The 23,275-nt window shown below is 35.0% G+C and overlaps 1 protein-coding gene across 3 annotated transcripts in view; it reads left to right on the top strand.

The window, feature by feature from the left end:
• The window catches only part of ACMSD (aminocarboxymuconate semialdehyde decarboxylase), a 29,702-nt gene extending 7,014 nt beyond the window's left edge, over nucleotides 1-22,688 (top strand). For 2 of the 3 annotated variants that reach the window (XM_026108749.2, XM_064514623.1), the window contains exons 3-10: nucleotides 2,632-2,728; nucleotides 7,283-7,332; nucleotides 8,653-8,889; nucleotides 11,005-11,098; nucleotides 12,631-12,726; nucleotides 13,180-13,352; nucleotides 20,459-20,557; nucleotides 20,800-22,688. In XM_026108749.2, the coding sequence (XP_025964534.2) occupies nucleotides 2,632-2,728; nucleotides 7,283-7,332; nucleotides 8,653-8,889; nucleotides 11,005-11,098; nucleotides 12,631-12,726; nucleotides 13,180-13,352; nucleotides 20,459-20,557; nucleotides 20,800-20,862 (909 nt within the window). In that variant the 3' untranslated portion in view covers nucleotides 20,863-22,688. Of the gene's footprint in view, nucleotides 1-2,631; nucleotides 2,729-7,282; nucleotides 7,333-8,652; nucleotides 8,890-11,004; nucleotides 11,099-12,630; nucleotides 12,727-13,179; nucleotides 13,353-19,866; nucleotides 19,993-20,458; nucleotides 20,558-20,799 lie in introns of those variants that run through there. The other variant, XM_026108750.2, reaches the window with a different exon arrangement.
• The last annotated feature ends 587 nt before the right edge of the window (nucleotides 22,689-23,275 follow it).

The following is a 23,275-nucleotide window of genomic DNA, read 5'->3' as shown; positions in this document are numbered from 1 at the left end:
TCTGCGTAAATTTTTTAAAAATTTAAATATCAGGTGACATTAAAAAAAGATATAATAGAATTCTTCAGCTGTGCCCTTAGAAAACTGTGTTACCATTGCAAGTAAAGATCTTATGTCTTTTATGCAGGCTTCAACCTTGCATCCATTGCTTCGGAACCTAAAAAATTTCTTCTTGATCAGAATGTGTTTTATTCTTACTACTGCAAAAACTCTGAGCATTGTTTCCCAATTAAGGTGTCTGAATAATTTCTCATTTAAAAAATGTCAGGTGCAGATTAGTGGCAGTGTCTACAGACTATAGTAACAGGACAGATTTTCCAGGAACAGTGTTGTTGTGCCAGATCTTTCTATCCTTAAATAAATGAGAAATCCCACTGATCCACATGGATTTATTCAGATGAGCACATTATGCTTTCGTGCATAACCAACTTTGTTGTTGCCTACACACGAAGCTGTGAGTTTAGGCTTGACCTGTAGCATATTCGTGATCACAAAGAATCCAGTTAATGCGAATGAAAACAGCAAACTGTTTAACTAATTCTTTAATGAGAACAGTACATATCTTGTTAGAAACCCTTCCTATATTGTGAAGGCTGTACAGCATTCAGTGACCTACTGTTCATCTCAGCATTTATTTATGAGCACTGTCAAAGTTGCTGGTAAAATTACAATCTGTCTAACATTGTTTTTAGTATTAGCAGAAGAAAATATGTGTAAGCAGTTTAGCTGCTATGCCTTAGCTGTATCTGAGGAAAGAATCAAAAGTCGCCTGTGTTCACAGAAATACTCCCAGTGGTAATCTAATAAAGGCCACACGATCTATTTGTATGTGACACAATACTCTGTTCTACTGTGTCTTTTTCTCTGCTTACACTCCAAATGCTTTTCTATTTATTAGGCAATACGCAGCAGTGGGCTGATTCTTTTTTTAATGTATTGGAGTGTATGACTAGCGTAAACCTTTCGGTCAAGTTGGAAAATCAATTGTATGAGAACCTGAAGTATTTTGCCAGAGGATTAGGACAATGTAGTTGTGATTACTGACAGTAATATTTCAAGTAATTTTCTGAAATTGTGATATAGCTACCAACTTGACAGTTTGCTAAGGCAGCACAGTTAGATATGTGGAAGAGACCTTTAAAATATTCATTAGGGCAGTATATTTGCGAATGATGTATGAAGCTAATAACAAATTCAAGGTTAAGAACAGTCAGACTTCTCAGAAAGAGGAGACATAAACCCAGCTTTGCACTAGGTAGTGAAATTTTATTAATTATTTCTGTTATAGAATACTAGCAGAAAATACTCTGATTTAACTGTTTTTTATATATCAAGATAGCCAGATGTCATGAGGATCCTAAATAAACTGATTTTGGGGGGAGAAATAAAGTAGCATTTGGAGAGACAGAATTCCCTTCCCTAGGTCAGAAGACTGCACTGCACTTAGCTTCTGTTTACTGTGAAGATGGAAGAGTAGCTGTTCTGCTTTCTCACATCTTATCATGTGGTTTTCAATTTTTAACTGCAGATTCAGTGTCTTTTCTGTCTAATATGTTTGCTGCATGACCACACTAACCCATCCCATATACACAGGCTAGGTGTATCAGGGTCATGTGAATGTTCTAACTTTCATCTTTTTCCAGTTATCCCTGAAGTAGCTTAGAGCAACCAAAAAAATATATAGAGCTTGCAAATACTGGTGAGTTGCATCTTATCAGTTTGTGTAAGTGTAAGCCAACTGAAATACTGTCTGTTGTCTGTCTTTTGGTATTGAATTGCTAATTCTAATTACAAGTCCATAGATGCATGTGGCTGCATACAACTTTAACAGACATTTTTCTTGGCTTAATGTAACAACACTGTGCCTACTCATCATCTTTGGACAATTGCAAGATCCACCAAAAATTAAAGAAAGTTTCCATGTTAGTAATTAAAGGATCAGTATCAAATTTGATGACGTTAATAATGTTTTGAACTTTATAAGTTTGGGAATTGGTTGCTTCTGGGGAAGGTATTACACTAATTTATGTAATCATTTCATACTGGTTTTAGATTTTTCTTTGGTCTTTTTTCCCCAAATACAAAATCTTCCATATTCCTTTTCTTTCAGTCCCAAGGAGAAAATGCAATCCAAGGACAAACATAATGGATTTGATTTTGTCTCATTTTCACAGGTGATCTGAAACAACTGAAATGAATTTAACAGAATTGCGCAATTATTTCTGTAGTTACTGGATTCATTTTGATGCTATTGACTTTAAAGAACACACGCATCCCCAAGGGCAACATTTAGCTCATATTTAATTTGAGCACAGTTTTGAGGTCAAATTTTGTTTTGAGGATAAACCTTGATTAAGGTACCTGATACCTTTCTCAAACAAATGTGGGGAGATATACATTGCAATAGAAAGGAGATCTTTTTATTATGAAAAAATAATTTATTCGTGTCATCTGAACTATAAATGGTATTTTAAAATAGTCCTTGATTAAAAAATATCTACTGAATAAAAATTAAAGAACTGAATTCTGTCACTGAATATCCATAGGCAGCATAATATACTCAAGCAACTATATGAATTAGCATGTACTATTTTGTCACATGTATAATATATTGAAAATGTCATTTCACAGGGACAGGCAAAGATGATGAAGGATGGAAAGGTTTTTAGAGTTATTCAGGAGAACTGCTGGGATCCAGAAGTACGGATTAAAGAGATGGACCTATCAGGTAATTCCATAAAGGAGATTAAATGATTGTGTCTCATACAGGATCATAACAACTTCTCTGTTAGCGCATTTCAAAGTGCTTAATAACATTTCAGAATTAAAAGGTCTGGCAAACTGATTGATTAGCTTAAGTCTGTTAAAAATCAGCAAACACTAACATGGTTTACATTCAGACTCAAAAAGGGACATGTTCCCAAAACTTTCCTCATTTTCAGTAACAATTTATTCCCCACATGAACTTACTAGTTACTGTAAGTAAAGATGGCAGAACATAGGCAACATGCATTACAAGTATAAAAGTGACTTACGTAAAGGAGGAACCTATAGAAGCTCCTTCATTTTTGTTCCAGATGTTAAAAAGAATCTGTTTACTCATAGGATTTTCTGTATATTTGCTTCCTTTTCTAATATTTTTTCTATTCAGATGGTGCAACTTTATTCGATATTTTTGATAGAGGATTCTGAGCCTAGAGGACTGGTACAATTACTTTCTCAGGAAAGAGAGTTTTCCTGATTTAGAAAGAAGCCAAGCTTAGCAAATTTATTTTCCACAGGGTTACTGATATGCTGTTAAATGTAGTTTGTAAGATAGGAGACTGAGAACGAGAGAAGAAATTTTTAGTCTAATTCATGGGTTTTTTATTTATTAACACTGTAATTCCAAATTACTTTTGTGAGAGTAATATCGAGTTATTAAAGATTATATTTTCTTTAATTGAACCTGGAATAATTCCCTACATCAGTTCCTCAGTAGACACAACCTGAGTATCTTATCTAACTTTTCAGAAAGAACAAATACATCTGAATTCTTTTGAAGAGCACATATTTTAAAAATAGTATATTTGTGATTATTGTTTCTTCCTCTCATGTGATACAATGTTAGGAGACACTTCAGGTCATTCTCCCATTGAGGTTTAGTCTGCAATACACAAGATAGGGCAACTTGGCAACTCAGGGGCTGGTGGGTAGTTTATGTAAACACAACTTAGAAAATTTAAAAATTACCTCATTTGCACACTGGAGAAGTAGTATTTCAAATTTTAACCATTAGACATTTAATTGGAATCCCAGAATGCCTGTGCAACATCTCTAAGACTTGTGCTGCCTTGACAAGATTGTAATCATTCCTTGGAGTTCGCTATGTTACGACCAGTTAGGGTATATTTACATAAAATGCAATCACATTTTAGGACTACCATATAGATATTCTTGTCACTCAACCACAATGTGGATCATAAATAGCCCCTTGGCATCTTTTCCTTTCAGATATTTCCTCCAGCACTAATGGCAAGTTTCTATAAAACAATTCTGCCCCATCTAATTCCTCTAAATAAAAGGAAAACACAGGGGCAATTTTCTCAACTTTTTGCAACAGCTCTCCAGAAAAAAGAAAATGTATCATAAAACCAGCATCACAATATTCTTCCACAGACTAAATAAACAGTGCTCACTTGTTCAGAAAAATTTCTAAAACTGTGTGTTACAGCACCATCTGGTGGCTTTTGCCATAAAAATCTCCCCTTTTATTACAGCACTCTAGAAAAACTGTCATCAGCCAATTAAGTGTAAAAATAAAGATCTTACAGTTTTTCATTCTTATCATTCTTCTAATGATAAAGACTATGAGCCATATTTTGTTCTTTTTCTGCTCACAAAGCTGTAGCTACTTACTACAAAGACAACTTTGTGTAACAAAAGACAAGGTAGATTATGCCCAAAATATTAACCCCCAAACATGTCACAATTTTGGAACAAAGATGTGGGGAGTCTCCTAGCTGAAAAATACTAGCATCAGTCATTGTAAGGTGTTATTAACTCAGAGAGATAACTTGGAGCTTGGTTGCTAAAAGATTTTGTTTGTGCAATGCCCTAGAAATCTTGCCAGTGATAAGAAATGGTAGCCAATGTACCAAAGACAAGAAATTAGTTGTCATAATCGTATGTCATAGGTCTAATCAGTATACAAACCTGTGTTTTGAACCTCCCACTAAAACAAGCTGTAACTGCAATTAACATCGCAGTTCTGTGACACAAATCATAACAATTTTGTTGGAGGAAATATCTTCCAGTTAATCCTAACTACCTTTTCTTATTATTTTCTCCTTTGTAAAACCCTCTGAAGAGGTGGCTTCTGCTTCAGCATAATAAAATATAAAATGCAGTAAAATACATAGTAAAATGCAGTTCTCTGTGTCATCACAGTGGTACGGTTAGTAATTACATGTCTGCCATTATGGTATATCATCTGCTAATCAGACTGCACAGAGAGGATTCTGAAAGCTAAGGGAAATCATTTCTTAAATACATTTTTTTCTGTGCTAATTCGTCTTCTTCCCAAGTCTACTGTCTGAGAATGTTCAGCACAGAAATCTACCTTTAGGATTCATGTTAAATTTGTCTTGTAGTTCACCTTTCAAAAAAATGGAATGTCAGTATGTTAAAAAGATCTCTCTACCAAATATGGAAGGCAGAAATCTGGATTCTAACGATTATCCTATGACTCAAGAAATCTGAAACTAGCCCTCTTAAGTTAAGGATCATTCTGTTTTCCTTCAAAAATCAGAACACTGAGACTCCTAAGTGCTGATTCTGTTGCCTATCAATCACAAGAAGTAGTAAATAACAGAAGGGATATGGAGTACTAACTAGTCAAAGTTAATTTTACATCAATTAATACTGAAAAATACTTGGACATCTATGTCGTGTCTTCAGGACAAGCTGATCAAAAACCAGGAGTAAAAGAAATGAATTTGCATGAAAAAGGGATTTGAATAAATCAGTCTAAAAGAAGTCAAGCAGATTCTGACAATTAATGACTCCTAGGGGAATGAGAAAGAGAAACGGAAGAGAGAGAGCAAGGAAACACACAGTTTGATAAACAGGATCATATATATAGAGAGAGACTGTTGTTGCTATGAAAGCAGTATGGTATTCCAAAGCAGTCAGTGGGATCAAATGCAATGGAAATACACATCAACACAGGAGTCAGTAATACCAATATAGAGAAAGAACTGATCACTATCCTGAGTAATACATGTCACAACTTGTCCTTAGGAAGACAATGCGAAACTTTAATGCAGTTTTTTTAGAAAACATAAGTAGTAAAGGATTATTAAGAAAAGCAGCTAGGTAGAATAAAAGGGCTTTGCTGAAAAATGTAAAATGGGATTGGAACCAGATACAGTGCTTATCTGTGGAAAACGTGGGGAATGTTCTCAAAAATACTAATCAAGTGTCCAGTGGCAAACATTAATTTAAAAATAATAAAATATTAATTTAATAATTAATTAAAATTAATTAAAATATTAATCAAGTGTCATACTGGCAGAGAATACAGTGAACTAGGGATCGAGATTTCAGTGCTCTCCTATATGCTTTGCATTTGGGGAAAAATGGGAGATGCATTGTGCAAGGGTCTAAATTCTGGGCATCTGAATCATAAGTTAGGCTGTACTTAAAGGTCTATGTCATTTTGTAGATCTACTCCTTAGGTCCCTCCCATCCTGCTGCACGTAATGTTAATCAAATCTTGTAAGAGACCTGCCCTAATAAGATTTCTTTGTTATTTCCTACTTAAGTTAGTGAGAAAGAAGATAAAGTCATTTTGTTAAACATTAGAGTGCTTTGGCAAGACCACTGTCTTAGAAGAAATTTGCACAGGATTTTTCTGCCTTCTTTTACAGCAATGGTTTCATTGTTAACAACTACATTAAATTTTTAAAAGCATTACAAAATATGTGCATGAAACATTATGCTATGAGATGAAGCTACAATCAGACTGGTAATTACATTTTTTCATGCAACTGTTTAGTGAATTCCTAATTATTGTTTTTTCTTTCTATTGTGAATTTGCTAGGTTTAGTAGGTTTGTTCCTGTATAAAGTCACACACAAAGTTATGGTAGGGAGTTTTATTTGAACAGAAACTTAACAAGATAGAAGTTAATTCTCTTTATTGCTACAGTCAAAGTTATTTCACAACAACAGACAAACTTTTTCATACTTACAACCTCGGTAGTCCAGAAACATAAAACCATAAAACCCATCCCAATATCACTTTGGGAAACACTTAGAAAAATATTCTTTAACAACCTTTTATCTTTGAGCTAATTACATATTTATTTATGAAATATATATGATAAACATGACCCCCCAGTAAACTTGAGATACTGTATTCTATTGGTTTTACGTAACTTCACGTTCATTCATGTCATAGTAACATTAAATTGCTATTTTGCTGAATTTTACACATGCATATCAACAATTTTAAAATCAAAATACTCAGTTTTATTAAAGTATGAACGTGTTCTTTTTCTTTCTACTTAGCAAAAAATATTCCAGTCCTAATAAACTGATGCACCACAAGATTTATTACCATGATCCCCAATTAACAAAAAACAGACTCTATCCATGTCAACGGTAAATCATTCTTTCTTACCATTACACCTTTAAACTACTAGGCCTTTGCCTTTCATACCAAAGTCCTTTCTTACTTTTATCACTTTACCAAAAAAAAGTATATATGTAACATTAATAACTGCAGTTTTCTTTCACAGGTGTCACAGTGCAAGTCCTTTCCACAGTGCCTGTAATGTTCAGCTACTGGGTAGGTTCCTACTAGCATATTCTGTAATTCATAAATATTACAAACTATCTTAAAAATAAAGTGCAACCTCCTGTGAATTAGGTGACTGAAGAAGTTAATAGATCACCTGAAGTAAAGGGGGAATTGTTCTGCTGTGAAAAACAAAAGACAAAATAGTCCAAGTATTGGAGGAGCCAGCAGGATGTCCTGGCAAAGCTCTGCTCTGGAGTACACTCAGTAAGAAAGAATGAGACAGCAGCAGAATTTCTGCTGGGGACTTTATCAGGAGTAGCTGCAAGCACAGAGAGAGAATTTACAGAGCACAAATCCATTATGTAGCAGGAAAATATATATGGATTGATTCCATGGAACTGAGATATCAATCACTATTTTCTCATGAAAAGAAGTAAAAGATATACTTGTGGCCTAATTCCCCTTTTTTTTAAACATGCCATGGGAGGAGAACTCACTGACTCAATACTTTGAATCTTAAAATTCAGCAGCAAATTTAAATATATTCTATGCATGGTGATCTTGAATGCACCAAAGAAATAAAAACAGTCTGAGAAGAAAAATCATAGCAAATGGTGTATTAAATATATTCTCAATGTGACTGTTTAGCTGCTCGTAGAAATCAAATCATACTGTGTAAACAAGTATCCTACATTAAAAAAATTGTGTTAAACCCCTGTATAAGTAGCACCACTGATCTTCAGAATTCCTTTTTGCATGACATATCTTAAAATTTTATTCTGATGTTTATGGGAATTTTTCTCCTTTAATATATTCTAGGGAAAAAAACAGGAAACTAATTAATTGATGGATATTGCAGTTCCCTCATTAGAAATATGACTATCTCCTTCTAAATGTTAGAGAGCTTTGCTCAAATTTTTTCTATAAAATTCTCATGCTCCAGCATCCTACATCTCTTATTTTTATCTTTCCAGCTCCAGTAATAGGGGAGTAAATATTCATTGCTATATTTTAAAAAGATATGCTCGGGCTTTTGCATTTGTATAATCAAAACCAGAGGACTGGTTGACACAAAAGGACCAGATACTTAAGCACATAAACAAGCTAGGCCAGATTATACTCATCCTGAGCAATAAAGGGAAAAGCAGTTGATATTATATTCAAGACAAGAAGAACTGTACCCAGAGGATCTGAAGCAAGGCAGAATTTAGGCCTACTGGTTTCCAGCCATTCAGAACTGTAATGTAAAAGTTTAGGTTCAAGCCTTCTCTCTGTATTGTTTGCAGTGACATTTACCCAGTATCTTCCAAAGGTGATAACATTTGAAAACTATATTTTAATGTATTATTCTGCTTAATATCATACCAGGCCAAACCTCAGGACACTTTAGATCTATCCCAGATATTAAATAATGACTTAGCTGCTACAGTAAAAAAGTACCCCAAGAGGTTTATTGGCCTGGGTACATTACCTTTGCAAGCTCCAGACCTGGCTGTGAAGGAAATGCATCGTTGTGTGAATGAACTTGGATTTCCTGGAGTACAAATAGGATCTCATGTCAATGAATGGGACCTGAATGCACCAGAAATGTATGATATCTATGCTGTGAGTAAATGTTTCTTTGCTTATTTGGGGGAATTCTGTGACATGGAATTCTATCTAAAAATACCTTGGGTGATATTCAGTCATCAGCTAAATTTATAGATCCATTAAAACAATTGATACTTCCAATCTGTTTACTGTAAATGAAAGAACATTTACAAAACAGTCTCACTGATTTTCATTAATAACTGGGAAATCAAACTAGTAAGAATATTCATTTAAAATTGTGCAACATTTTTTAAAGAGAGCACATCTCAAATGTGGGTTTTTTGTGGATTCATTAATCCAGACCCATTTAAATCAATGAAATAGCATCAGGCTCACAGGACTCTTCATGTTTGATCCCAAATTTCTTATTCAGTCAAGTGAAATCAGTGAGTTTTGAGGTTCAGATAATGTAAAATTGGCATTTTTCAGGCATGATCCCATTTGCACCCCATGCAGTTACACCTGACTAATGCTCAGTGATCAGAGAATTTCAGTTTTAATTATATATGATAATACATTACAGGTTATAATAACAATAATAGGAAATAAAACATTCTGAAACATACTTGATAAAATTAATAATAAAATCTTTTTATGATATGAGATTTCATTGCAAAGAGTTGCCATCTTGGTTTCTGAGGATAAGCGAAGTATCAGATAAGGCATTTCTGCTGTGTTTGCTTGTGTGTTCAAGTTATTATATCCAGTCCTATTAAGATAATTGAAAAAAAACACTCTGAGATTTTCAGAGATGTCAGGGCAAGATACCTATAGAGCCAAAGTACCACATAGACTTGTGCAAACAGGACCAAAAATTCCAAACTGAATGTATTGATTGTAAAATGAGTTCATAGATTGCATTTCTTAAACAGCCTGAGGTCCAGGCGGGGACTCTCATTTGTCTAAATTTTGGGATTTAATCAATGTACGTTCTCTATCTGTTTCACAGGTTATTATAGCTGTCACCTTGAAATTGATTCATAGAGGATATTTTTCACAACTCTCAATTTATTCAAGAATTCTGTTAGCGCAGCATCTGGACAATTTATTTCGTTTTATGGTCGCACACAGTCTGTTATCAGCTTCTGCTTTCAGAGATGCACACATTCTTCAGCTTATGTTTAACACATGTAGGAAGTAACCTCTATCACTTGTCGAAACATCTTTGGATAATAAAGATTGTGAAATAAAACCATATTTGATAATGAACTTTATCAATCCGTCAAGACAGTTATTGATTTGCTATTTTTAGTTTACAAATCTAGATGACAATTACTCCCTAGAGTCCACAAGTTACAGCTTTATTTATGCATTTAATGGTAAATAAATCCAAATTTTTCAACCCTGCGATAGTCTCCTTAGCAACAAGAGGAGGTCCAGAAATACATCTGACAAAATGAAACTGTTAAATCCTGGTTAAGCATATGAATGGCACTGATGACTGCATACTTTAAATTTAAGCACATAGTTAAATAACTCAATCAGGATCAGTATCTCATATTGTTCCTCTGTTTTCCTTTCTGAAAGTGTCAGCAGTTTGGGAAATGTAATGTACTTGAGTGGAGATGGATTATTGATGAGAATGCAACCAGATTTCTAAATCTTAGGGTGGGTTAGAAAAAGTTTTAATATATTTTTAAGCCACGCAGTAGACTACAAATGTAGTGTGATAGCAATGAAAACTCCTGAATGCAGCTGGAACACTTCTGTAAAACCATTCTGATCTAGAAAATACTGAGAATTCATCCTCTCGTGTGAAATGAAACCAAAAGAAAGCTAGTTTGAACGGAGTTTTATACTGCAGGATGACTGGCATACCCACAGCTAAAAACCATTTTTGTACCACATTAATTTGAGGAGCACTTTGGCTTAATAATAAAATGTTATCATCAGTGTTTATGAACCAGTAGTCTCAAAGACAACTTTAAATCCGAGTGAGGACTTCAGATTATGGATCAGAGGACTAAATATAACCTACTATTGGTTATGGTTTTCACTTCTAGGCCTATTTTCATCACTAATAATAGATGTTCAGTACAATTTTGCAGGTAATCTTTAAGGCATGTCTAAGAACGTAGGTACATTTTGGTATGATTAAGTCAAGATTATCATTTTTTCTCTTTGCTGAAGGCTGCTGAACAACTAAATTGCTGTCTCTTTGTGCATCCCTGGGACATGCAGGTAGATGGAAGGATGTCTAAGTACTGGCTTCCCTGGCTGGTAGGTGAGTGTATTGCTTGATCTATATTCACAAACTGTCACTGAATTATGCCCAGATTTTTGCAGAGGTGCTAGTACAGAGAAAAACTGCATGATTTTTCCATTAATCTGTTTTTTTTTTTTTAAAGCCAGTGCTTCTATTAAGTCTATTGTGGAAATACAGCAGTCTCTTTTTCTAAGGCTGTATAGTTTGCCTAATCTTTTTATATCCAGACCTAAAATGAATAAGACTAGCAACAGAATGTGGTTTTCTCTTGTCTCCTAAATACACAGAGAGTGGATGACCAGGGAAAAGTCATCTGTCTCTGAAATGAGAATGCTCCCAAAAAAGAATTTGAGCAAAAGAAGGACAGGGAGAGTAGGCAAAACCAAAAATTATTTCCTGGAATTTCTTAGGACTGTTTCTTGGAAAAAAGGTTGATCGGGAAGTATACTGAATTTAAGTTCACTTGAGTTATTGTAGCTCAAACAACATGTACTTTGGAAGCTCCCCAAAGATGTAGTCGAAAGTGAATTACATAGTTTCTGGTTTTTTCCCTACTTGCTAGATAAATCAGAATAACACTGACTATTCTAACAGAGAAATGCTACTTAGAAATATTTAGGCCAGATTCTGCCCTCATTTATTTTGTTTTACCTGGATATTCTGAACAGAACTGGGATTTTTATGCAATATACACTGGAAAATCCTAGTGTTCCAGTCACCACTGTATTATTTTAAAACAGTATCAGTTGGTTTTAATCAGAGCAGGTGCAACAACACAGACTTCAGAAGAGATTAAAGTTGTTACATTTACTTAACTAGCTGTAATAATCTAAATGAAGATTTTCCTAGTAAGTCTATAAGGCTTTGCATCTCAGAGGGCTGTACAAACATTAATCAAAGTCGCCCGGTTGAGCTGGATAGATATTGTTACTTCCATATAAGAAGGGAACTCAGAGATCTCCTAATTTCCAAGCTGGATGTCTAAAGTTAGACACCTAAGTGACATGATATTCTAAATACATTAGGTGTACCCAGAAATTGAAGCCTGATTTAGGAAACTTAACTGCTGTTAGGTTCCTAACTCCAGGCACCGAAAGACAGAGAGAGAAAGATTATGTCTTAACTGCAGGCACTGGCACCATGTTACAACCAAACCCCAATTCCATGTTGGAATGTCCTCCAACATATCTGCCCCACTTTCCATACAAAGGAAACGCAGAAGCACAGAGGAGAAGAGAACTTGGCATATTCCAGACTGGTTTTTGAGCTAGGATAACCAGGGAACCAAGCCTATACCATGCAGGTCAGCTTATATCCAACCTACCAGCCAACTATCCTAGTAGTGTAGGATAAAAACTGGGCTTTGAATTCAGAAAATCTTAGCTTCTAGTCCTGTGTTCTCATTACAATTAATGCTCAGTTCAGTGTTCTTCTAATGGAAACAATGCTGCACTGTAACTTTCATTTTTGCACTAGGTTCAAGGCCTATTGAGGATAACATTTAAAACTCAATCTTTGCCCATATATGATAAGGCTTTTTGTGTTGATAGGCATGCCAGCAGAAACAACCATAGCCATTTGCTCCATGATTATGGGAGGAATTTTTGAAAAATTTCCTAAGCTGAAAGTTTGCTTTGCACATGGAGGTAAGCAATATACCTTGTGAAACTGTAGTTGAGCATGGTACAATTGTATTTTCTGATATGCCAGCTAATGGGGTGACACCAGTGAGGATATCTGCTAGCTAGGTTGCTCATATGAACACTCTCCAGCCGGTTTCAGCCAGTGTTTGAACTATTAAGGTAGCCTTTAAGAGGAAGCAAGGAGGAAGGGATAGAAGTTAAGGCAGGCAGGAGGTAGTTGAAACAATTAGGGAAAGGGACAAGGAGGTAGCAGGAGGAATTTGGGGGTCACTGTAATGGAGAGTCACAGAAAAGAGAAAAGGAGGGTAGCGAGAGGGAAGGAATAGAAATACTGCTGATACAGAACACATGTTTTCTAAGTAACTGACAATAAAACATGTGGATCTTTGTGCTGGTAATGTGGCTTTTTTCCCTTGAGTATTTTTAGCTTCCGTTACTAAAAATTTCTCCTTGCAGGTGGAACTTTTCCATACACAGTGGGGCGAATCTCCCATGGATTCAGTGTGCGCCCTGATTTGTGTGCAGTGGATAATAAGGTGGATCCAAGAAAGTACCTTGGTTCATTTTATACAGACTCTCTTGTCCATGATCGTGGTGCACTGAGGCTACTAACAAGTGTAATAGGAGAGGTGAGTTTTAATGCTTCCAGAGGCAGGTGAGTCATTCTATATTTAATTTGTTCTCTAAGAAAAAGCAAAACAAGGTGAGTCATTCTGTATTTAATTCTTTCTCTAAGAAAAAGCAAAACAAGAGAAAAGAGCAGAAAGAAGACAGCGTATTCACCCAGTAAAATCAGAACCTGAGCTATTATAAACTGATGTATTTCTGTCATGTTGATAATGTTCCTGCTACATGGAGTTCTTGAAATGGTTGTTTTAATCCATGAAATCATGCACTGTGAACTTCACTTCAGTGAGGCTAGTTCCTCATGTAAGGTTGGTCAGGATGGGACCGCAAGCAAAGACTGCCTTATTTGGAGCCTTGTTTTCAAATGGCTTAATTTTCAAATTCAAGTGTATACTTGAGGAAATCAAATAGTATTTCTACTTGAGAAGATGTAGGCAGGAAAAAATCAGCAATAAAGAGATTTTGGGGGGGGGGATCCTGGGTAACACGTTAAATATCATGGATTGCAAAATATTTTAATTATTATAGTAGAAAGTGAGTAAATCTTAGTAGTTTAGCAACCTGTTTAAATCAGATACAGTGTGGGACAGGAACATCCAAAATGATCATTGTAATGTTTCAAATAATTTCTCCTTATTAGTAAATGCTCAGGAAGGGGTTGAAGATGGAGGCACTCAGGCCAATTCTCAATAGCTCATGAGAAGTTAACAAAAGTCCTGTATTTGTGTCCTGATCTCTGAAATTCATGGAGTTTCTGCAGCTGGCAGGCAGATACCTATAAGGCAAGAAAAATAGAAATGCAAGCTCTGTCATTGACTTTCTTGTCCCAAAAACTCTATTCCTCTTTCCTGTACATTAGTTTCTAGGCTCACTTAGCACTTTCTGAGCTATGGGGCAGTTGCTAGTATCAGGGCCTGTTGTATGACCAAAGTTCAGAAGGACAGCAAAAGAGAACGTTTTCTTTCTCACTACAAAAAAAGCTACTGTTGATTTCCCATTTTCATCTCTAATGGCCTGAACAGGTTGCTGCAATAAATCTGTGCTAGGACTGACACAGAGATGATTTGCCTAGCCAGACGAAAATAATAATGTAGAATAAACTATTGCTTTTCTTTATCTTGGCATTTTGAGCCTCAGCCCTTTGAAATCAATGGGTTTGCAGTCTGTGCTGCACAGGAAACCTACAGCTTTGAGTGAGTAAATTAAAGTTGTGCAACACTGCACCCACACATCATTTTTTTCCTGGACTCATTCCATTTGTAAACTGAACTACAGAAATTAAGAGCAGAGCTGGACAGGAAGTACAACAGCACACTAATATGTGACTGAAAAATTTAACTTATGTTTCTTTTAACCTGTATATAATACAAGTCTCAGAGTGGTTCTGCTTTAGGGCAACAAGTTTGGCTTTGCACCTCAAGGGTGCTCTAACCTGTGGCTGTTGTGGGAAAGCTGCTCTTTGCACTACCTTTGAACTGTAATTTCTATACCTCTCTTCCTAAGAAGCAACATATAGACTCTGGCCTTTAATCATTAATGGCCAATCTTTGCAACTGAAATTTAGTTGTTTCAGGACAGAGGCGTTATGAATTCTAATTGGATAATTTAAAAGTTACTCAGCATTGTCAGAAGTGATGTGCAATAGCCTCTAATAGCCTCTTTGCCAGCAAAATTCTGAAATTAAGTTTCTTGTTGTAATATATGACAAGTTTACTATATGGGATGTTAGTGTCTTCTTTGAGTATTTTGAGCTCAGCCATATGTCATCAGGTGGAAAGGTCTGGGAAAAGTTACAGTCTTAAGAGACTGAAGTGGTGCTTCTGCAGCTGATTCTATTCTATAAATTCAAACAGAAACTAGATTTACTGCCCTTTGTTTTCTGTCTGTTGGGACGTAAGTCATCCACTTCCCACTTCACTGCTCTGCTTATGAAATACCAGTATTGTTTAAGTATCTTTCTATATGTGTATTTGGCTTTCAATGAACACAGTTGTGCCTGTCCATACAATAATAAATGTCTCTGACAAGAACAGCAGTAGAATCTTTCTCAGTATAAAAACAGTGCCAGGGACAAGGAATTACTGAAGGAAAATGAAAGGGTTAAAAATGAAAAAAAAAAAACCTGTTTCGTACAGTTATTTAAAATCAAGTGTATTTTTGCAGGTATACACATTATCTTTGCACTGTTGTTTTCAGTGATCTCATTGATCCCTTGTCCCTTAATCACATGTATCTTTGAGATAAGATGGCACTTTTCTTAGAACAACAAAGTAACCTCTTCAAGCACTGAAGCATTTTAGCTGTCATGCCTGTTTTTCTTCCCAGTATCATATGGTATTTGTATTTTACATAATATCAAATAATAATTTAAACATATTTTAATGTACAATTCTTTTACAACCATTTGCCCCTTTGTTTAGCCTGTAACTTTGGGAAGAAGGACTCCCCATAACCATATTCTAATCATGATGGCCCAAGCATCTCCCTAGTCCTCTGCCAGAGAACCTTCCTGGTTAACACTGGTCCTTAGAACGTACTTTTCCTTATGTGGCAGCAAGTTGTGATTTGACCTGAGCAGCATCTGTGGGGCTAAATTTTGTTACCCTTCGAACATCCTGGAGAAGGTACTGCAGCGGAACTGTACTGCAGAATGTACATTAATGCAAACATCTAAGCAGAGCAAACACAGCCATCCTGTCTTGGAAAGGGAAAAGAATTGAATAGTATTGGATGGTTGACTCCAGGACCAGAAAACAACCTACAGCCTCTTCTATCTACATGAGCAGACATAGTCTTAACAGTGACATGACTTTATATTTGAGTGAGTCATGTGCTGGTAATACAATTAGCCACGCCAGTTTTACATTATTTTAATATTCTCCTACTCAAAGGATTCCTTATCCAGAGTGGCATTCATAAGATGAAGTGAGAACAGAATTCTGGGCTTTTTCAGAAAATTTGGAAAAAAATAACAGGTTGAAATCCAGGCTTTATTCCACAGCACCTCAGAGAACTTGGAAGTCTGTAGAATTAGTTAAATACATAAGCTACAGAAATTATTTCAGGTAGGGAAAGTGCAGAGTGTGTATAATGAAAAGCTATTTAATTATTTTGATGACAAAAAATTAGATTGTCAAGAAGAAGCACTTGGAGATAGTGTTTCACTAACTACAAATTTGTCAAGAAAGAAGGAAGTCTCATTCCAGTGAGACTATTTATAAAGAAGATATTCCAAATTACTGAGTAGTCTCACTGGAATGAGACTTTCTTCTTTCCTTCTTATGGTGAAAGGGGATAAGAGAGATGTATGTATCTAAATAAGCAGTAAATTAGGCTTCTTGCTGTGATTTTCCCCGACCATGGTGCTGAAAAGTCATGAGTCAGATCGCAAAAATGTAAATGCTTTTAACACTGAAAAGAATGTGAAAAACAGTACATTATGGGTTCTTTTTCATAGCCTAAGGCATCTTATCCTTGAAAAAACATTCACGTCATGTTTTCAATCTTTCCTTTATAACTCCTTTATGACGAGTAAAAACTTCCTTTGTTTTCCGGTGAAAGTTGACATTCACACATAATACCTTTCCAAGGGTCAAGGGCTTAAAAAACCACCAAGTATCTCAATGTTTTCAATGAAATCATGAGTGTTGGAAGAATAATAAATGTAAGATGAATAAATGCTGGGCTAAAAACAGTGTTATTGGGTCTTGAGGATGAATGACACTGTAACTTTACCAGCTGAGGTTTGAAATAGGACAGCTCTGTAGAGAATAGCTGAGAGCTGGGCAGAAAGGGCATCAGGTATGTGTAAAGATGTGCATAGACATGGCTTAAGATTCTTAGGGATCAGCAATTACCTGACATCAGAGTGTGATGTGTTGGCTTTGAGCTTATGAATATTAAAATCCAGTGACAGCTCTTATGAGTCATGTACCTTTAACTTCATCTTTTCTTAGTTTTGAGTGCAGGTTAATTTGTAGTCCAGAGTCTATCCCAGTTAAAGGAAGCAAAAGTATACATTTCTGAGAAAGAATTTTGTAAGATTGCAAAATTGCTGCAGTCCTTCCCTCCTCCATAAGGCAGCATGCAGTGAATACAACTACAGCTAATATGGCTATAAAGAGTGAAGAACTGGGCTGACAGGGGATTAAATGATTCAGTGTATCTCTACAAAAAGTTCCCCATGGTGATTTCTCAAGAGCCATCATCAGAACGTAAAACATGCTCTGGCCAGAAATCAGAGCTGAACGGGCTACAACAATCTGGCCTTTCTTGAAGTGTATCCTAATAGTGAGAAAGAAGATGAGATTGAAGATAAATCGCTAATGTAAATGGAAGAACTCGTGATTGAGGCTCTTTGAGATTCTCTTTAAGATTCAGGTCCCTATTACTGTGAAAAAAAAATCTGTTATAGTTCTGTTGAGTAGAAGGGTCCACTGAGGTTAATCACTGTAAATACATACCTTTCTAAAAGGAGAGATGAATTACTGAGATATCAAACTACAAATCCTCTATGGAAAACAGACTTTGTGGTATCCTTTGGAATAATATGATAATAAATAGTATGTTAGGAGTGTTAATCTACAGAGATCTCACAGTACTTACTGAGGCTGTTGCTAAAGGCAGGTATTGCAGTCCCCACTTTATAGATGGGTACAAAACTGAAGCTCAAAGAGTTTCAGTGAATAGCCTAATATCACTTGTAGCAGAGCAACAATGTTATTTCTAGATTTTCTCATTAATTTACAGCTCTTAATTTTACTGCTAATGACTAGAACATGATTAGCTGTGAAACACTTTAAAGGAAAATAAAAAGATACCTGAGATAATGCATACAGATTATTCCAATGAGGGGGTGCCATTTCTTTCTGCTGCGGTATATGGGAAATGTAAAAAGAATGTAAGAACCTTCCTGGCTTTGTTAACCTTGACTAATAAACATCTAGGAAGGCACTGGATTTCCATCTCCTTTACCAAGAAATCTCTTTTCTATTATAGGGCTAGTATGTTTTTTGATTCTTTTGTATACGGCATACATTTGTTTTACATACGTGCAGAAAATGTCTTGGTATCAGAGAGAATATTATAAATAAAAGAATGTCTTTAGTTGCCTAAACATATGCACATCCAAATATATTTTCTGCCTACTCTACACTCAGAACTTGATTTAGTAGACAAAGGGATATAAATTCTCCTACTCTAATCTTATGGCAAGACTTCTGTAATAAATTATATTGCAGCAATGTAGGACAGAACAATTGAATTTGTATCTTCTGCTGAGTTTTCCCATACAGTCTTATACAGGTTCTTTCAGAGACTCTTGGGTGACATCTACTGGAAATAAAATAAAATAAAATAAAATAAAATAAAATAAAATAAAATAAAATAAAATAAAATAACATCATTTGACAAATAAAAAAATAAATCATTTCATAAAATATCTAAAATACATTTTCTTTGCCCTATTTCAGCTTAGCTAACTGAGTTCAAATGCTGTAATCATTGCCCAAAAATTCATGAGCTTGGCTTCAAATTCATGAGATATTTAAAAACATACACTTTTAATGAAAACCATAGTTTTCAAATAGTCATATCTCTCCAGGAGATGAAGGTTAAAGGAAAATAGACTTAGGATAAGATCAAGAGAATTGGCAATATTCACTATTCAATATTCATGTATAAAATATTCACTCTCTAAGGTAGATTATATAGGGAAAATACATTTTAGTGATAAAAGGAACCTGTAACAGTGTGGGACTACTGAGGATCTGCCTGTTTCCAGCTCTGATGAGTTCCACGCTCTGAAAGGAGTACCGCATACAAATTAGTACTGAATTTTCTGTTAACTCACTGTCACCTTCAGAAAAAAATCAAATCACATCCCTCATATTCTCAGATACATTTTTCAAATTCATAACTAATACCCAATCCCAGTCAAACATAACAAAATTTAAAAAAATTACAGATTTCCCAAAAATATGAAATTTTGTAAATGAGGTTTTTGGTCTTTTTATCTGAAGCTGAATACTAGTTAAATTAAATAGATTATTTAAATGTCTGTAGTAATTCTACATTGTCCCATGCTTGAAGTAGCTTCAGGTTGCAATTACTGCAACCTTCAAATAAACACACAAAAAATAATTTTGATTGTTTTGTATTTTTTGTAACATAATTTCATGTATATGTGTAACTAAGAATTTCAAGTTTAAGACTCCAAATCCAAGTGTCTTCTCTGAGTTTAGTGGAGAACTTCCTGAGATTCTTAAAGAAATGTGCCATTAGCTCTCATCTGTCTGAACTATAGCAAGGTTGTATCTTCCAAAAAAACCCCTGTTTTAGCTCAGATTTTGTTTACACACTAGAATTAGTTATTTATGTAGTAGGCTGGCAGTAATGACATCCTACTGTCAGTCACATGAATGCAATATAAAATACAAGGTTTTTTTCCGGCCTGCTTTTGCAGGTCACTTGACAATCTATAGAGAAGATCAGACTCATGATTTTTGTGTTTTTCAGACTGCACAGAACAGTGCAGAGCATGCAAGTAACCTTGAACATGAACAAGAACCAAAAAGTAAGTCAGTAAACAGAAGGAAGAAGCCTATGTTCCCTTTATTGGCCACTTAATTGTGTGACCACATAACCGTGAAACTACAGGTAGTATAGGAGATTAACAATAGACTCCTCCCTGATGCATTTCAAAGCCACAGCACATTACAGAAAATCAATCTGTGGAAGAAAATACCATTCATATTATATTCATCCAAGCAGTACACACTCTTTCCATGTGTCTGGGATTTGCATTTTGAACTTTCTGTGCATCAAAATAAAAATATACTGAAGCTTAGTTAGACATTACAAAAACATTTACAAACACCCAGTACTTTTTTCAAACTTCACCCAATATTACTTGTATAAAATAAAGGAAACTCTGAGTCCTTGTTTTCAAGGTTCATGTTTTTTCCTAATGAAAACTGTAATCCAAAGATTATTTTCACATCCTCCTTTGTAATTAATCAGTCCAATATATACATGTAATTTCCTGTGTTTTATTAAAAATTCCAGAACGTACTAACATAAGATGTACAACATGTTTCTTTACTACCAGGACAAAGTTATTTTGGGGACAGATTATCCTTTTCCACTGGGGGAACTGGAACCTGGAAAATTGATTGATTCGATGGAGGAGTTTGACAATAAACTGAAGGTATAGTCTTTACAATTGTTCTTTTTCCATTTTAAGCTTCTGGTTTTAGCCCCTTGATAAAACATGGAAAAATCAATGGAGTACACTCACTTCTGCAAAGACTTGGAAGAGGCCCTTTAGTCTCATTACAGGCCTTCACCAGAACATTTTAAAGCATGAGTAAAATCACTTGACTAAAACATGATTTCAGCTCACATAAACATATGTATATACACACACACACGTATGTTTTGTTTTTACAGGATAAACTCAAGGCTGGCAATGCGCTGGAATTTTTGGGCCTTAGCAGAAAGCAATTTGAATAATTATGAAGATATTAAATAGACCAAACTTTGGAAATAATATTGAATCCTTATGTGGTATTATACTGATGAACAAAATTGACAAGTACATTACAATCTACTGTTATTTCCAAAAACAAGGGTACTGGAAATGTGTGTGCACAGGCATTTCTGTGTATTTGAGGATTTAGGTTCTCTTTACACAATTTTGAAATTCCTGCTTTCATACAAAAGGGGAGATTTTATTTTTTGCAGATTCTCACTCAGCATCTCTGAATGAGAATCAATGCCATGACGTTAGAACTTGATTCTTTGGAACAAAGAACTGAGAAAATTATGACTTGTCTCCATTACATTTCAGCCTTTGTTATTTCTGATGCCAAATAAAATTTAAAAGACAGTATTTGTCTTTATCCACTGATTGAAATCGCAGAAAACTGCACTTTAATCCAGCACTTCACGTGTATATACTGACACTTTATGTGAAAGGATAAAAAAGGTCTATGGAGTTCTACTTTTTAGCTGCTGCCTACATCACTGGCAACCGTTTCATCAGAAACAATTTGAACAATATGGTTGTAGGTGCAGAAGTAATGTGTTTGTGTGGATAATACTTTGCACATGTCACTGTCAAAATAAATAATAGTATTATTTAATAATAGCATGGTTTAATGTTCTATTCTTTAAAATTATTTCCTAAAAATACGGCTAGATACTTTAAATGAAATGAAATATGTTAATGCTCCTTCTAGTTTGAATCCCGCTATACAAACGGAAGACACTTTTTTAAGCTACCGAAGGGTAGATTGAAACAGGTTTTCATGATTATCAGGTGAGACAGTGGGTATCCTCCTCCTGAGAGGACTTTAGACTAGTCAGAAAAATGCTGATGAGCACTTACACTTTCCTTTCTCATGTGTTCATTTGCTTGCTAGATGTCACACCATCATTGTCCTATTTAGTCTTAGAACACTCCAGGGAAAATAACAGACAGAATTTATGTACTGTAGCTGTGATCATATTTGTCCTTATATCAGAGATTGAACCGTAAGGATATTGAACATCAGCAGTTTCCACTGATGCAAGCCTCTGTTGAACTACAAACCAAAAAGGCCTCGTCCTTCCTTACAGTGTCAAAAAAAAGAGGGGAGGGGGTCCAGGTGTGTAAATTATATCTTTGGATATCTGTTGCACTTTGATCATTACTATATTGCTTCTCCAAATAGATTCCATAAAAGACTATTGAACATCAGTATTTGCTGAAGTAGTCGGCAGCTCACAGGTTAAGGCCCTGTGAATATCAGATGGTTATATAAGAGGAAAAGAGGACCTAGATAAAATAGTTTTAACAATATTAATTGTCCTAGAATTGGCAGACTTCCGTTGACCTTTTTTATTTAAATATCTACAAATGGGTAAAATACTCAGTGACTTCCAGGTATGGTGATTTTTCAACCAGATTGTTTTAATTAAATTGCAAAGTAGAAGAAAAGCAACTTTGTTCTCATATAATATTTTCTTCCTTCAGCATATTTTTCACAGATGTTTAAATGGATTTAAGAGACAAATATATTGTGACTGCTCCAATACATTTTAATCAGATTAATTCATTCATTTTTTTCTTTTTTTTTTCTGAATGAAACCTGTTAAGTCAGTGAGAACCCAGTGTTTGTATCTTTGGGGACCAAGTCCTGGAACCTCTCCAATAGCAAAAACAGTATTTGATTACCTTAACCTGTGACTGAATGGATGATTGCAGCTCTGTGTGGTAATTAATTAATGTGCATGCAGTGCTTAAATCGTATTCATTATGCTCTATCATTATTTAATAATATTCTCTTTATTCTTGATGTCTTCATTTACGATTTCAAAGTGGGATATAATCCTCTCTGTATTTTTTTAAGGACAAAGATAATGTAAAAATGCAATGACACAGTCAGACAAGACATTTTTATTATTCTTCCACCAATTTTTAGAGGAATATATATAAGTGCAATAGCTGGTCTCCGTGACTTTTATGCAAAGACTTAAAAAATAAGGTCAAACATTGCACTTCTTAAGCTCATTAAAGAAAGATTTTCAAAGACTCCAATTCAGAAGCTTTGCCCAAAAACATAAAAGCAAAGATCAACTTCTAATCACAACAGAAATCTTTGTAGTTAAACTTACTCTACACATGCAAAAATCTTAAAGATGATCTACAACTGGAAAGATTAGACAAGTAATTCACGTCTACCCTTGCTGCGTTATACCTCTGCTGTGTATTTCATTAGGGTTCTAGCATGTCTAGTATACAATTATAACTGCTTGCATAACATTTGTGCTGAAATTGTAAAAGAACTAATTGTGACATAGCTCTAGGTGACCAAAACCGCTGTAGAAAATTAATGCTGCACATATGCTGCACATATGCATATGCTGCACGTAAAAAGAATGC

Source organism: Dromaius novaehollandiae, chromosome 7 (genome assembly GCF_036370855.1).
Source record: "Dromaius novaehollandiae isolate bDroNov1 chromosome 7, bDroNov1.hap1, whole genome shotgun sequence".
NCBI classification, from domain to species: Eukaryota; Metazoa; Chordata; class Aves; order Casuariiformes; family Dromaiidae; genus Dromaius; species Dromaius novaehollandiae.
The sequence above is the reverse complement of the archived record's forward strand: the minus strand, read 5'-3'. Positions and strand labels throughout refer to the sequence as shown.